This window comes from Halichoeres trimaculatus, unplaced genomic scaffold (genome assembly GCF_033239565.1).
Source record: "Halichoeres trimaculatus isolate MK-OKI-2021-1 unplaced genomic scaffold, fHalTri1.1 fHalTri1_scaffold_22, whole genome shotgun sequence".
NCBI classification, from domain to species: Eukaryota; Metazoa; Chordata; class Actinopteri; order Labriformes; family Labridae; genus Halichoeres; species Halichoeres trimaculatus.
Window position 1 is genome coordinate 24,939,764 of NW_027437200.1, and position 15,177 is coordinate 24,954,940.

The 15,177-nt window shown below is 43.2% G+C and overlaps 1 protein-coding gene across 1 annotated transcript; it reads right to left on the reverse strand.

Annotated features, from left to right (window-relative positions):
- Window positions 1–207: 207 nt before the first annotated feature.
- On the reverse strand, window positions 208–8,058 carry LOC141784349 (type I phosphatidylinositol 4,5-bisphosphate 4-phosphatase-B-like). The gene is made up of 7 exons (XM_074662167.1): window positions 7,761–8,058; window positions 6,051–6,232; window positions 5,534–5,640; window positions 3,579–3,690; window positions 3,423–3,475; window positions 3,246–3,336; window positions 208–3,157 (listed from the first exon to the last, which is right to left on the reverse strand). The coding sequence occupies exons 1-7, from the start codon at window positions 7,861–7,863 to the stop codon at window positions 3,014–3,016; spliced, it is 792 nt and encodes a 263-aa protein (XP_074518268.1). The 5' UTR covers window positions 7,864–8,058; the 3' UTR covers window positions 208–3,013.
- Between the last annotated feature and the right edge of the window lie 7,119 nt (window positions 8,059–15,177).

Below are 15,177 nucleotides of genomic sequence, written 5' to 3' on the forward strand. Positions count from 1 at the left end.
AAAAGATTGTCAAACTTGGCTCATTTTATTGAACACAGGAACAGAAACATGTAGTAGACGCCTCAAACGATGGATTTTAGCCATTTGTTGTTGGTCTGTTAGCGCTGACCGTGTTATCAGCAGCTCTTACCGTCTATCATACCTGTCCCAGGTGTTGTAAAACTGTTTTCCTTCCAGAGCATAAACAGACAGGTTAGAGGTGAGACACGTTGTTAAAAGTATTATTTATTTCACCATATACAAAAGAAAAAAATCATCCACCATGATAATATTGACAATAGCTGACGGTAGTTCATCAGTACAGTGTAGTGCAACATGTTTCACAGTCAGCGGGTACATTAATCAGCCACCAGGGGGAGGAACGAATCTGTAAAATCACCACCATTCATGAAGGTATTTACACTCTAACAGAGACACTCAGAGTCTGGAGGAAGTTCACTCTGGTTGGTATGAACCCTTCTCTGCACATCACTGACTCCAGCTTCATCTTTAAACTTCCTTTATTCACAACTTTAAGAAGAGTTCCTCTTTAAATCTGACCAAATCATTCTGAAAGGAAAAAAAGTGGAGTAAAGGAAGTGAAATGCCCCAAAAACAGTGCCTCTGTAAGTCGCTAACAACGCTAACATGCTATCAGACTGAATGACATAAATACATGAAATGAAGCTACTTCCTCAAACTGACGCCGTCTGTTGATGAATGTTTCCTCAGGTATACACCACGTTTAAAGGAACATTATACGACACAGACACCTGCCTCAGACCATAAAAAGGAGCTTTTTGTTTGAAGAATCACTGAAAAAATGTGCTTTTAAATCTAAAGATACTGTGAGTGATTGTAATAAATCAAATTTGATGTTTTTGTTGATTTTCTTTTGAAGAAAAATGTCTCTAAACATCACGCTTGAAGATATTTCAGAACATAAACTAAATATAACTGGTGAGATGTGTTAAATTTGACTTCATGTGATTACTGAGTGGTTCTTTCAGGACAGTCCAGCAACATTTTCAGGCCCGTCCAAATATGTTTGAAACATAAAATGTCAGAAACATCTCGTGGAAGAGGGAAACCCCGGGGTGTAACAAAACACACACCCCACACACTCTTCATCCTGAAGAGTCATAATAACTCTGTGTGTGTTCAAGCTTTACAGAAGATGTGCTCTATGAAATGTTACTGTGATACTTTGATTCAGTATTTTAATGCCTCAGCTCTCTGTAGTTTAAGGTGCTTTTATTCTGAAAGGATGGAAGGTCTAGGTTGCAAAGTTTGAAGAGCAAAGGAAAACAGCTGCAGCTCTATTTAACATTTAAATATGGAGGATATACAAAGAAAGGCAGGCAGCGCCCTCTGCTGGTCAAAAAGGAGTACTGTTTAACTTTTTCTATCAATGTGAATCACCTCTGAACGTTTCTGACTTCAGCCGCCTCATGAAGTTCTGTTAAACCCCTTTGGAGCTCTGCATCATCTGTTTGAGCTCTTATTTTGAAAGGGATGGTAAAGGAAGGATGGTGGATGAAGACAGAGACGGAGGAAGTGACTGAGTGGTCTGACCCTCGCTAACAAACAGATAAAAAAGCTCGTCTTGTTTCTGGTTTTTCAGGAAAAGGGATCATTAATGTTTAATGAGACTGATTACCTGATTGATCCTCCTCATCCGTTCCAGTCCGTATCCGCACACGGTCAATACTTTTCAGTTTTATGCCAAAAAACAGACGATAAATTTAAAACAGAACCTGCTTTTGTTGCTGAAAGACTGAGTGGAAAAAAACATGCCTGGTCTCAGTCGACGCAGCGTTTTTTTCCTGATATGACATTTACTGATATGATTATATCCCATTAATCATTCATCTTTATATTCAGTATTCTGGCCTGTAGTTTAACACCTGGGTGCCTCCAAATGTTTCTTCAGTAAACAAACTTGATGTGACACTGTAATGAAACAAACACCCTTCATAATTTTCTTTTTATGTGTTTCTACGTCACAGATATTAACATCGACACCTTTACTCATTTCTTTCCTGTTCAATTCTAATATCTCAAATAAAAAACTTTGGGTGAAATGTGGGAAGAAGCTTGGAGCTAGGGAGTTCAACAAGTCATAAAGTAAAAGAATCCTTTTTTATTTACCAAGAAAGAAATCTCTAAGATCTGGATCCATTTCAGTTTCTCACCAAAACCAAAGTTTCGTTTTCTTTTAGTGCCGTTTGAACCCATCATGGTGAACTCTGACCAACTTCATGAAACGCTCCTTTTTCCCACGGACATTAAACACATGAAGTTTAGTCGCTGACGTGGATTAGAACAATGCATTTCCTTACCAGCGAACTGAAACTGATGACCAGTTTTTCTGGGAAGCTGGTGGCCCCTCTGGTTCTGGGGGGACGGCTGTCTGACTGTTGGAGGAGGAGCCAAAAGCAGCCAATCACTGGGCCTCTTTGCTCACTCAGCCATCATCATCATCATCTCATGACTGAGTGACTAATCGACTGAGCGACCGATCGACTGAGTGACTAATCGACTGAGTGACCGATCGACTGATCGACTGATCGACTGAGTGACTGATTTCTTGGTGCTGTCCAAACGATTGTGCTCATTAGTTTGGGAAGATATGAGTTCACTAGCAGCGGCGGTGTGTTACAGGACTACAGATAAGCTCAAACATTATTGATCTCTGGGTTTGGAACAAATGAGAACTGGACCCATCCATGATGCTTCTGTCCTGATCATCCAGTCATCTTTAAACTCAAACCAAAGGACTCTGACAGGAGAGCTCTGAGGACACACAGCCAGGCTGTGTTCATGTTAAAGTTGTGAGATGGTGTTAGCTCTGAAAACAGCATCTGCTTCAACTACCAGGTGGAACTTGAATAAATGAGTTACAGCTTCCATCAGTCCGTCTTTCTCCCTATCATCCGTCTCTGCATTCACTCGTTAACTGTTACTACTACTTCCTTCCTTCCTTCCTTCCTTCCTTCCTACCTCCACACTCTCTCCCTCCCTGCCTCTGCATCTACGTGATGTTGGAAATGGGGTCGCTGATTTTCAGACACCTCCAGTAGACGGCTCTGGCCAGCGTGAAGAGGAGGAGCAGGATCAGCAGCACCCAGGAGACGTAGATCCCTTTGGACTCCTGGGCGGGCCCCCACGTCCCGACCTGAGGCCAGCAGAGAGACGCAGACGTGAGAAAGGCTGCTGGCTGCTTCTCCAGCTCGCTTTGTGCTCAGGTGTTTTCCCAAACTCACCATGAGTCCCGCGGTGGAGGCGGCGAAGACGACGAACAGCACAAAGCACAGCAGGCTCCTCCTCCTGGGATAGCGCCGACCAATGGAGGAGCTGGAAACCAAAGGCAGAGAGCGTGAGTGAAGGAGAAGTGATGGTGAGAGTCTGTGAGGAGGACAAGCAGAAACAAAGGTGCTCACACTTTTCTGCAGTGTGGACATCGAGCCAGGGTCCGGTCTGAAAACTCCGTCCACTGAAAGAGAGAGGTGAAACGTTAATGACTCTGTGTGTGTGTGTGTGTGTGTGTGTGTGTGTGTGTGTGTGTGTGTGTGTGTGTGTGTGTGCACGCCTCTCACCAGGAATGTGTTGGAGCAGTGCCCACAGATGATCCGGACACCCACGGGCTGATGCGGCGGTTCTGGACTCTCCCTGCCAATGTGAACTGGTCCCAGGTTGATGACGCGTTTACTGGCCGTAGGAAACCACAGTGTTAGTTTTAAAGTGCTGTCACACAGACTGAGTTCGTGAAAGGACAAAGTGACCACTTCCACATCCACGGCTCACCAAATGGGAGAAGTGAGACAGAGGTCAGACGCAGCTTTTACTCACGAGTTCAGGACCAGAGTTTTAAAGTTTCACAGCGGACGTTTGTGGGAGTTTGAGCTTCTTTGTTAAAACTTCATTCTCTGCTTGTGAGGAAGAGGAGCGGGAGTGAAAACGATTTATTCTTGGAGGTCAAGCTCTGGAAGTCAGATTCTAAAAAATAAACTTAGGATTCTGAATCTGTTTCTTTAATTCAGGTTTTACAGTCAGTCTTTTCTGTGATCAATGTCAGAATTCTGGATTTTTCCAGAGACTCGATGTTATATCCAAGACCAAGGGTTTTCAACCTGTGGCTCTTTGACTCCTCTGCAGTGGCTCCTTGTAGCTTTAAAATATGATTTTTTATTTTATTTTATTTTTTTCATTTTTGCCTTTTTTTATAACTCCAAATTATTTTTTGATTTATTTACATTTTTGATGTTTAATTTTTTTGGAAGTTTTGCAAATTTTTGAAATTGAGAATGAAATTCAAATATTTTCAATTCGAATTTTGGGGTTTTTTTGCATTTTTTTTCAAAGGGCCTTTATTTTTTTTTACATTGTTTGCAAATTTTTGAAATCCAAAACATTTCTGAATTTTTTTTAATTAACAAAAAAAAAAACAATCCTGGAAGAAAATACTGATTTTAATTCTGTGGGGATGGATTCATTTAACTGACAACGTGCTGGATTAATATACATGATTGATAAGTGGAAAGACATTAGCAAACAACAAAAAATGATTAGTTAGGTGATATCAAAATAAATGATCAAATTTGAGAATTCTTGAAAAAAAAAAAAATTTTGCAAATCTATTTTATTTCAAATTTGATTTGCAATTTTCTTTTATTTCAAAGTATTTGAAAAAATTTAACATTTTTTTATATTTCATTTCTTTTGTAATTTTTACACACATTTGTAAACATCAGACGTTTTTGAATTTTTTGCAAATTTTTCACATTCCAAATTTTGTAATTTTTGCAAATTAAAAAAACACCCTAATTTTTGCTAATTTATTAAAAATAATTTTAAAAAAAATAAGACATCACACATTAAATTTCTACATCACAGAATTGGTGATAAAGTCAGATTTACAAGAAAACTGCTCTAAATATAAGATCAATAAATTCAGTTTTCTGGAATTAAAACTTAAAGTCTGATAAAAGGGGGAAAAAATTGTTCAAATGAAGTAAGATTATCAAGAAAAAAAATCCTATTTCTGCCTTTTACCTTTAAAATTAGACTTAAGGCAGAATTCAAATCAGGAAATTTTCTTGTACCAGTGCAGCCTCTTCACAGACATTTAAGCTCTTAAAGCTCAGTTTGTTTTTGTGTTTTTGGGCTCATTGTGTGGTAAACTCTGGCTGCTCTCCTCAGCTTTAACTACTAAACTTTAACGGACCACGCTATGACACACTCACACACACAGTGATCAGGATCATCTTTGCTGATGGAGATCTGTGTGTGTGAACACAGGAGTCCATCTGTCGCTGAAACCAGAGTCTGAAACTGACCCGGGACAGAGGAGTCTCTACTCCTGTGATGATGATGATGATGATGCTGTGTTTGAAGAGTTCAGATGTGAAACCCTTTGGTCGTCTGTACAGACAGAGTTAAAATCAGCTCTTTCTGATCAGTGAGTGTGTTCAGCTGAAGGACTCCTCCTGCACAGATGGTGTGATTACCAGCCAAAAATAAAAAATAATCCCGCTCTGTGTGTCTGTCTCACCAGTACGGCCTCGGACAGGCGATCCTCTGCGACGTGACTTTGCAGATCAGCAGACAGTTGCACGGACAGCGGACGTACTTCTTCCCAACAGGAGCGTTCTTTATCGGCTGAGGAGGCAAAACAAGGAGGGAAAAGTAAATGAGGACATAACGCTTTGCAGTTTCACTGTCATAGTTTGTTTAAAGATGTTAGAAAAGCTTAAATATCATTTCACTCAGCAGAAACACTTCCTGAAAGAGAATCTGTCTGATGTCTGGACGATGAAATATGACACGTCTCCAATTTCTTTTCTTTGCACGTGATGGTTTCATGGTTTATTCAATGAGACAAAGTGAAAGAGTGAAGCCAAAGCAGAAAAAATCTTTTCAGGAGACATGTATTAAAATGTAATACAGGCTGACGGCACACACACTGTCCCAAACTGAAAAAGAAAGATAAATCTGCAGAAGTAGAGCAGGGTGAGACCCATGGAGGGTTCCTCAGACGTGTTTCTGATCTCTTGCCCTGTTTAACTCACCGTGGCTTCGTTGCAGATGCTGCACTTCACCACATGTTGGTGTGTTTTGCCCTCCACAGAGATGGCGCTCTGACACACCCGGCAGCTGATGACTGGAGCGCTGCTGCTGTCCGGGCTGCCCTGTGGCGAGTAAGGAGGCGGAGGTTCACCGGGTACAGCCGCACTGGGGAACGGTGCCAAACCTGAATGGGAGGAAAGTTTAATGTCAACAGGAGGCGAGTTTAGTGTCAATATCAACGCTAACTCCTTCAAAACACAGCTTCTTTAAAGATCCACGTCAATGTCACAATATTTTCTCATCCAACAAGTCCAACACTAAGTTTCCCAGTTCTATCAAAACACACAAAGACACTCAGCGAGTTTTAGTGTAGCTTCACAGAGAGTGAAACTGGTTGTTCCTCCCTGTGATGACCCAGTGTGACTCATTACTGCTGACTCCCTGAGCGACATTAACATCCTCTTCAAACAAGCCACAGTTAGTCACACTGATAATCAGAAACTGTGTGACCGTTTAATGGGTTTACATGATTGTTTATCCACTTACAAACACTGCAGCAGGCCTGAGTTTACAGACAGGAGACTCAATTTAACAAGTTTTTATAATAATAATAATAATTTAATAATTTTATCATATGTATAGCACTTTTAAAAACATAGTTTACAAAGTGCTTTGACAAGGATTCAGCACAAAATGATAAAACACAAACAAACAGTGAGCACAATAAAGTAAAAACAAAAAGCAGCTTAAATCAAGACTAACAGAGAGAGACAATGTAAGATATGAGGTGAAAAGGTCCTTTCCATAATTTATAGTACTTTATAGGAACCCAGACAATACAAGAACCATGCAGCCTAAAAAGAGACCATGAGGACCAGACATAAAACATCAAATCAGCAAGAATAGGAAACACAATAAAAAAAGGGATGAAAGCAGAAATCAGGTCAGAAAATATAAAAAGATAAAATGAACAATGATGATAAAATAACAAAATAATAAAAAAAATAATAAAAAATAAGTGGCTATGATAAAATACAGTAATATACATGAGCAAGAGTTAAGGCAATTAAAAAGGTCTAAAAATGATCTATAAAAGACTTTAAAAAGGTGAACCATTCAAAAGTTAAAATCATAATTAATAGCACATAATAGTATTAATTAATTAAGGAAAAGAAGTAAAAGAAGGTAAAGAAAAACAAACAGTAAAACAAAATAAGATAGAGAAAAAAGACATTAAAAGATGGTAAAAGAGTTAAAAGTCTGAACATAAAGCAGAAATAGGCAGACGGGTAAAAGGAAATACAGTGATCAGTGCTCAAAATTAATATCACAGCTAAGATCAAAACAAACTGAGCAGATTTTAACCTGTCCAGTGGAAAATAGAGCACCTGGTGAACTTTGACCTTTAGCAATAACAACCAGCCCATCGCATCCTTTGAGTCATTTTGGTGATATTTAGCTTTACTCACATTACAGAAACCACATTTTGCTCGGATAAATACAAACATTTCATAACTTAAAGTGTCTTAAATACATTTATCCCGTTTAATCTTTCTCTGTTTGCAGCAGCGTCGGCTAAATGCTAGCTGGTTAGCCAGCACACTGAAGCTAACGCTAGTTAACGTTTCTAAGGCCATGAGCCGGCCTCATCAGGCGATAAACTACACATTTAAAGCACATGAATGCGGACATGTAGCTGTGTGTTGACATACTCTGAGGTTTGGACAGATATCCGTGTGAGCTGCCCCCCGGAGAGAAGCCGTTGGTCCCGTCGTGCTGCTCCGACAGCAGCGGCGACCGTTCCCCGTCCGCCATCGCTCCCACCGGCTCCTCTCCTGAAACTGCCCCCAGGAGAAGTGTCTGCTGCGGCTGGAGAAACCTCTGGTAGGGTCCCGGAGCAGATTTTAATCCTGAAGCTGACGGTTTTAGTTACACATGACTCTGCGAGAAACACAGGAGGCGGAAGTGGAAAAAAACAAAAACATCTGAGTCACATGACGGAGACACGGCTGACTCACGGCTGTGATTGACAGCGCGCTCGACCAATGAGGGAGCTTAGACTGGATGGGTGGGTTTGATGACGTTGAATGAGCTGTTCGACTGTTTGACAGGCGGGGCTGCGTTCGAATACTAAAACCAGGCGTGATTTACCATGGCTGCGTTCCAAACCGCCTACAACACTAACAGGGCCTTCTGATGTGCTGGGGATTCACAATGAAGTTTATGAAGAAGAGCAAAATCCGCATTATGGCAAGAGTTACCAAGTCTGAGGCCCTAAAGAGACAAACTGCGAATTCTCATCTGATTTTTTTTTTTTTAACAAATATTATTATCTTATCTCATGCACATTTTCTTTGTCAAAACAGCTTACTCTTGAAATTGAAAGAAGCAGGATGTATGAAGATCCTTTTTATATGAGTCATAAGCAGATTGAGGCTAATTATACCATTTTATGTGTTCTGACAGGCAGGCAGGCTTTTTTTTTTATTGAAGCCTCAACACTTTTTTTTTATTTCTGTGTAATTTCTAATTTTAAAAGAGGTGATAGAAAACTCACAGTTAAAGGGGACATATCATGCTGATCCCTGATTTAATACTTATACATAAAATAACAAATTTGAAAACAAGACCTTTCATCCCCTGAGTTTTCAAAAAAAGAGATATTGTATTTTTTCTGATATGCTAGAACGAGATTTGATGCCTCTGAAAATAGGTCATTGACATTTGGCCGCAAGATTTCGACCTTCGTGACGACACAAGGATCCTTTCTTTTTATTGGAGTAATCTGATAAAGCAGCTCCTCCTCTGTGATGTCAGTTAGTCACACAACCGCCACCGAGGGATACACCCACCAAGAGCCGACTGACTGAGTGCTGGATGCAGGGACTCTGCTCTGCTGAGCAGCTCGGCTTTACATGGTGAATTAGCAGTTAAAACACTGTAGTTTTAGCAGACGTGGTAATACTTGTGAGACTGGGATATTTGCATGCTTGTTCTGACATGCACTGTGAACCTGGACCACGATAATGCTGCGGTAATAACATAGTGAGGAAGTGACGGTAGAGGCGATCTTTAGACGACACTTTCAGCATGATGGATAAAACAGACAGAGAAAAGTGAAGGAGCAGGATGGAGCCCTGTTATAGAAATAGTTTATTGGTGAAGTCTGCCTATATTTACACGTTTAAACTATACATGTTTCAGTACCGCTTTGACTCACCACACTGAAGTGTCCTGAGATGATCTGTGTCCAGGTGGATTTTCTTCCTCCTGAGCTGCAGAACCGCCTGGGTCTGACTCGGGGTCCAATACAAAAGGACGTATCCTACACTCTGACATTTTATTAGTGCTATCAATGCCTTACGGTGAAGTTTTGGCAAACAGCAAACTCGCTCGGTCTGCTCCATCCAATATGGCGATTCAGTAAATACTGCCATGCTGCAAAAACCTTCCCCTGGCTCTACCCCCTCCGCCCCTCTGATAGAACTGACCAATCAGAGCACAAAGGGCTGTGACGTTGCGAGGTTACTGGAGGTCATTCTCCAAACGGAGCGTTTCAACCAGATCTTCAGAATGGCCTAAAATGAGGATATTGAGAACGCTATTGTGGGGCAATGAAGGAACTAAATGACCTGTACTGAGGGCAGAAATGCTTTACAGGCATCCTAGGCTCACTTGAAGCTTCTCTGTGTCCACGGGTCACATTTTTCCTTTGCTGAAACGTGTTACATCACATTACATTAAGTCTGAGCTACCTGAGAATGGCAGAGAGGAATGTGTTTAAAGAGGGAAAGTAAGTAAAACAGATGATGTTTGGAAATGTTCCTTATCTCTGATCTCCCTCTGAAAACCGACGTTGACGTCTGCTTTTATCCTCAACATTGTCTCGTAACACACGTCCTCATACCAGCCTGTTTCCTCGTTCTTGTTTGGTCTCAACCCAAACCCTTTCAGGGAGGGGGGCAGGCAGTTTAAGAGAGGCAGGTTTCCAAAGAGTTGATGTCAGTTCACTCGTCTGTGCGAGGAGAAACCTCCACCATGATGCTCTGTCTGCTGTTCCTGCTGGTCTGCAGCACGCGAGCCTCTCACTTTTATGGAACGGTGATGACTTATTACCCAAAAAGCACTGACACCAGTGGACGCACACAGGTATGAACAGTTTTGTTTTTACTCCAGTTTATTCACTTTTTGAGTATTTTTGCCAATGTAACCTCACTTTGGATAAATCTTCTGGGATATTAGTTACATAAAACTGCCTTTAGTGCCTGAGAGGTGTCGTCTGCACCACAGCCAGCACGGCAACAAGCCTCACTTTGTTTCAACAGAAGTTTTCCTGCTGTGCCTTGTCCCCACAGGTGGTCCTCCGCTACAAGCTGAATTTTAAATCCTGCGACGATTCTGACACGTGGGAGTGTTTCGAAGGGGCCTGTGGGACTGGGAGCCCAGTGCTGCATGTTGTGGAGGAGGAGAGTGATGCGGAGTGGTGTCAGACGGAGGGGGTCATGACCCGAGAGGTCACCAGCAACGCTCCTTTTAAGCTGAGGTCAGTGCACGCCGGTCAGGTGACGGCTTCGTGAGATGGAAGGTGTTGAAACGTCATTTTAAAAATCATTATCAGAAAAAAGGAGAAGAGAAAACTCAGAGTCGTTCATTCCAAATAAAGGTTTTTCTACACAGTTAGTGTAGTTCATTAATTAGCTAGCATTAATTAATTTAGCTAGCACACGTTAACAAAAAGAAATAGTGGAAACGAAGCCCAGTCGGCTCGTACAAGAGTCTCACCCCTTTCAGCAATCAACCATAGTTTACGCCCACGAGGCGAACAAATACAGTTCGTAAACAAGGAGACAAAAGCTGCGTTTCTACCAAGCAGTCCGGGTCGGTTTGTCTCGGTACGGTGCGCTTTTAGCAGCGTTTTCACCGACTCATCCCGGGACGGATCCCTAAAAACCGAGACGAGCTGTCCCACTTTTTTTGGGACCCTTTCGTATGGGTGCCAGACTGAACCGATCCGCTCTCGGGAGGTAGAGCAACACACTGCAGACTGTTGATTGGTCAAAAGAATAGTCACTTACCCCGACAGCGGCTGCATTTCTCCTGGCGGCACGGGGTAAGCTGCTACGGCGTCACGCTATTGTTAACCAGCTGCGGCTTCCAGCATCCGGCTTACACGCCGCCCACCACGAGAGGGCACAGTTTGCTGTGGAAACGCAAAAGGGATCAGACTTTACTGTCCCAAACCGTCCCAAACCGTACTGAACCGACCCGGACTGCTTGGTGGAAACGCAGCTAAAGTGCGGAAATGATCAGTGTTAAAGGTGCCGTACGCAGGATTACCCAGGTAAGATGGCGATTTGAAAACCAGCACAGCCCCTCCCGTCCTGTGCTCGCCGACATCACGCCCTTACGCAAGTTTAGCCCCTCCCAAAAGGGGGTTGGAAATATGACAAGTCAGGTAAATATGTGAGCCAGGACTCCTCATGCGCTTCCATGAGAACAAAGAGCGAAGATCGCGATGAAGGACGAAGCGCTGCCCCTTGACCAATCAGGATAGAGCCTCAGGGGCTCTTCTGATTGGTCAAAGATACCTGGAGCGGTTGAGAATCCTTGTCAGCTCATAACAGAGACAGATGGAAATGCTGTGACCTCGCGGTAGTGCAGTTATACTCCACTCATAAAGGGTTATCAACGGATACGCTAACATTTAATCCAGAGAAAACACAAAAAATTAGCATTGACGAGCTGAATCCTGCCTACAGCACCTTTAAATGGATAAAGGGGAAATTAAAAAAAAAGCAATAACGAAGGAGGGACTTCCTGTCAGGAGTTGTACTTTGAAAAGTAAAAACGTATAAAGCATCATCTTTCTGTTCAACGTCTGCCACAGGTTATCAGGAGGTAACTGGATTGATAACCTCCTGAACAAGGTCGTTTCATGGAGCGCTGTGACTCTGGTGGAGCTAAGGCAGCGCTCAGACACCAGCCGGGCCAACAGGTCTCCTCAGACCACCATCCTGCCGGCTCTGAGGTAAAAAGGTCACTTTGAAACCACCAAAAGCTCAAACTTGGGACGGCGGTAGAAGCAGAATCAGTCGATAGGTTAATCTGACGGGCCATGGCTCAGAGAGACAGATTCATCATTAAGGGTTGACCTGGAAACCGACGCAGGGTGTTGTCCTCCTCCTTTTCAGAGTTCCTTCAAACTGTCCGAGGGATTTCAACCTGCTGGCGTTTGACGCTGATGGAGACGAGGTGAAATGCAGAGAGGGAAACGCAGCGTTGTCAGAGTGTGTTAGCTGCTCCCTGCCGTCTGTGCTCAGCCTCTCATCAGTAAGCAGCAGCAGCAGCTCGGAGTCACGTTAACCCACCGACACAAAGGTAGGAGAGAGGATGAGAAATGACTTTTATTACTGACTTTTTCAGTCCTGCACTTTGGCGTTCGATTCCACCAAAGCCAGCACCGAAGGTCCTTATGCCGTCCAGATCGTGATGGAGGACTTCCCCAGACAGGACATATCCTTGACGCAAAGTGACGGCAGTCAGGAGGTGAAAACGACCAGTGACGCCATCAGTAAAATACCGCTCCAGTTCGTGTTAAGAGGTGAGGTTACAGGTTTGTTTGTTTTTATGCGCGGATAAACTGAATAAGGCTTAAATTCAGTCTTTCCCTTTTCTTTCAGTGGAGGATGAGGTCCCATCCTGCACCGAGGGACTCTACCTCCCAAAGTTCCTGCCTCCAACTCCAGAAAACAGGGCTCAACTGTTCGCTGCTGCCAATCAGAGCCTGGAGATCAACATCAGCGCAGAGGCAAACAACTCCACGTACGTGCTGCACAAAGACTCAGAAATCAGAGAAACGGCTCGACTCTTCTGGTTCCTCAGGAAATGCTCTGTACGCTTTGAGATGTGCCCAGACAGCCTCCAGAGGCTGACAGCAACATGTGATGACAGAGTGTAACCACTGATGATTGGTGCTGTTGACAGAAACAGGCAGATGCTTGAGATAACAGACGTGTTTTCCACAAACGTGTACAGAAAAAACAGTTTAACGTCTCTAATACCAAACAGTGAGGCATTAATCAGACTGAAAGTTTCTTCATCCATAGTCGCAACGATATTCGTGTCAGAAGTTCGGAGATCCTGAGGCAAAACTCAGCTGTTACAAACCAAACGCCGTGAAGGAAGCGTCATAAAGATGTAGCTGAATCAGATGCCACAGCTTGAGACTCTTCTCTGATCCGTCTTTCTGCTTGTTTTAAGGATCTCTGAGCTCCTGTTCAGCGGGCCGCACGCTGTAACCGATACCTCCACAGCTGTTGGACAGTTTCGCCTGAGCTGGACGCCATCAGACAGCGAGGACGGGCAGAGCCACTCCGTCTGCTTTGTTGTCGAGGCCGATTTCAAGTGAGTCGACTTTCATTTTGACATTTACAGACAGAGAAATGTATATTCTTTCATTTCTCTTCGCTGTTGTGAGCTTGGGTTTGTTTTGGTGTTTTTCCGCCTCTGCATTTGAGCCAATCAGCACAGTTTGTTTAGAAACCCTGTGAGGAAACTAGGAAAGCTAAAAACACCACTTCACTGGATCAAAATTAAGACATTTACGTATTTCCACAGTTCGTTCAAGTTACACTCCGAGCTTCGATGTGTCATTGTGAGCGTTGGAGACTGTGAGTAGAAACCCTCATTGTTCTCCTGTGTTGGGAATTTTAGATTTCCTCTTCTGATATGATTCACGTGTGATCAACGTCTTTGTTCCCTCCTGTTACAGACACAAGTAGCCTCCAGCTAACTACTTCAACAACTACAACGTCAACACTTATCCCAACAACCAGTCCTTCAACGTCTACCACAGTGCCCACCACCATGACAGCGCCAGCTACAGCACAACCCAGACCAACACTGAACACACCCCCACAAAGCTCTACCCCTCCTGTGCCAACAACCGCAACTACAACACCTGGTGCAACCACTGTTTCCACGAGGACAACTGCCCCAACTACAACCAGCACAACTCCAACAACAGAAACGACACAAGATGCGTCCCTACGGAGCTCCGACGCTACATCACCAACAATAACAAGTTCAAACAACAGTCCTTCAACAACTAGCACATCAACGATGACTAGCAAATCACCAACACCACCAACAACAACACAGCCAACTTTAACCAGCACTCAACCAGCAACGACGCAAACAACAACACTTGGTACAACCACCATTCCTACAACTCCAACAACAGAAACGACACAAGATACGTCCCCACGGAGCTCCGACGCTACATCACCAACCATAACAAGTTCAACCAACAGTCTTTTAACGATGGCTAGCAAATCACCAACACTACCAACAACAACACAGCCAACTTTAACCAGCACTCAACCAGCAACGACACAAACAACAACACTTCATACAACCACCATTCCTACAACTCCAACAACAAAACTCACAACAACACAAAACACATCCCCACAAAGTTTCTCTGTTCCCATGACAACAACAACCACCATTCCTTCAACATCTATCACAACCAGTTTTATCACAACTTCAGGTTTTTCAGCAACTGGCAAACCACGCACCACAGTCAAGCTAGCAACAAGTAGCACTCAGTCAGCAACGACTCAGGTTACACCCCCGTTGACTTTTACTTCGTCTACGCAATTTAAAAGTGCAACTCCAGGTTCAACCACCAGTCCATCAACAACTACAGGCACTTTACCGACCAATACGATCATGTCATTCACGACCCAACGTACAACAAAACAGAAGACAACATCACGGACTTCTACCACTTCTACAAGTTCAACACAAAGGACAACTTATGCTCCTCTGACAACGCAAACACTTACAGTTACCCAGAGTTCACCTGTTCCCTCTTCAATGAGAACAACAGCCAGTAAAGACACCACGACACCCCTGAACTCAACATTCAACGTCTGGACTCAAAGTGAGTGTGACTGATGCTGAAGCTTTCCTCCATCACGCTGATCTGTTGATTTGTAACGTTGGGTCACTCTGCTTTCAGGCGTTGCCTATCTGAGGATCGGACTGTCCTCCGTGTCTCCACTGACCGATGAATACATCAGGAACACAGTCTTACCACAGGTCAGTCTCTTCTCATTGTAAAAC

Coding starts and splice junctions, on each gene's coding strand:
- LOC141784349 (XM_074662167.1), bottom strand. CDS start 7,863: ATGGCGGACGGGGAACGGTCGCCGCTGCTGTCGGAGCAGCACGACGGG. Junction 6,233..7,760: donor ATATCTGTCCAAACCTCAGA/GTATGTCAACAC, acceptor CCTCCCATTCAG/GTTTGGCACCGTTCCCCAGT. Junction 3,476..3,578: donor ACTGCTCCAACACATTCCTG/GTGAGAGGCGTG, acceptor TCTCTCTTTCAG/TGGACGGAGTTTTCAGACCG.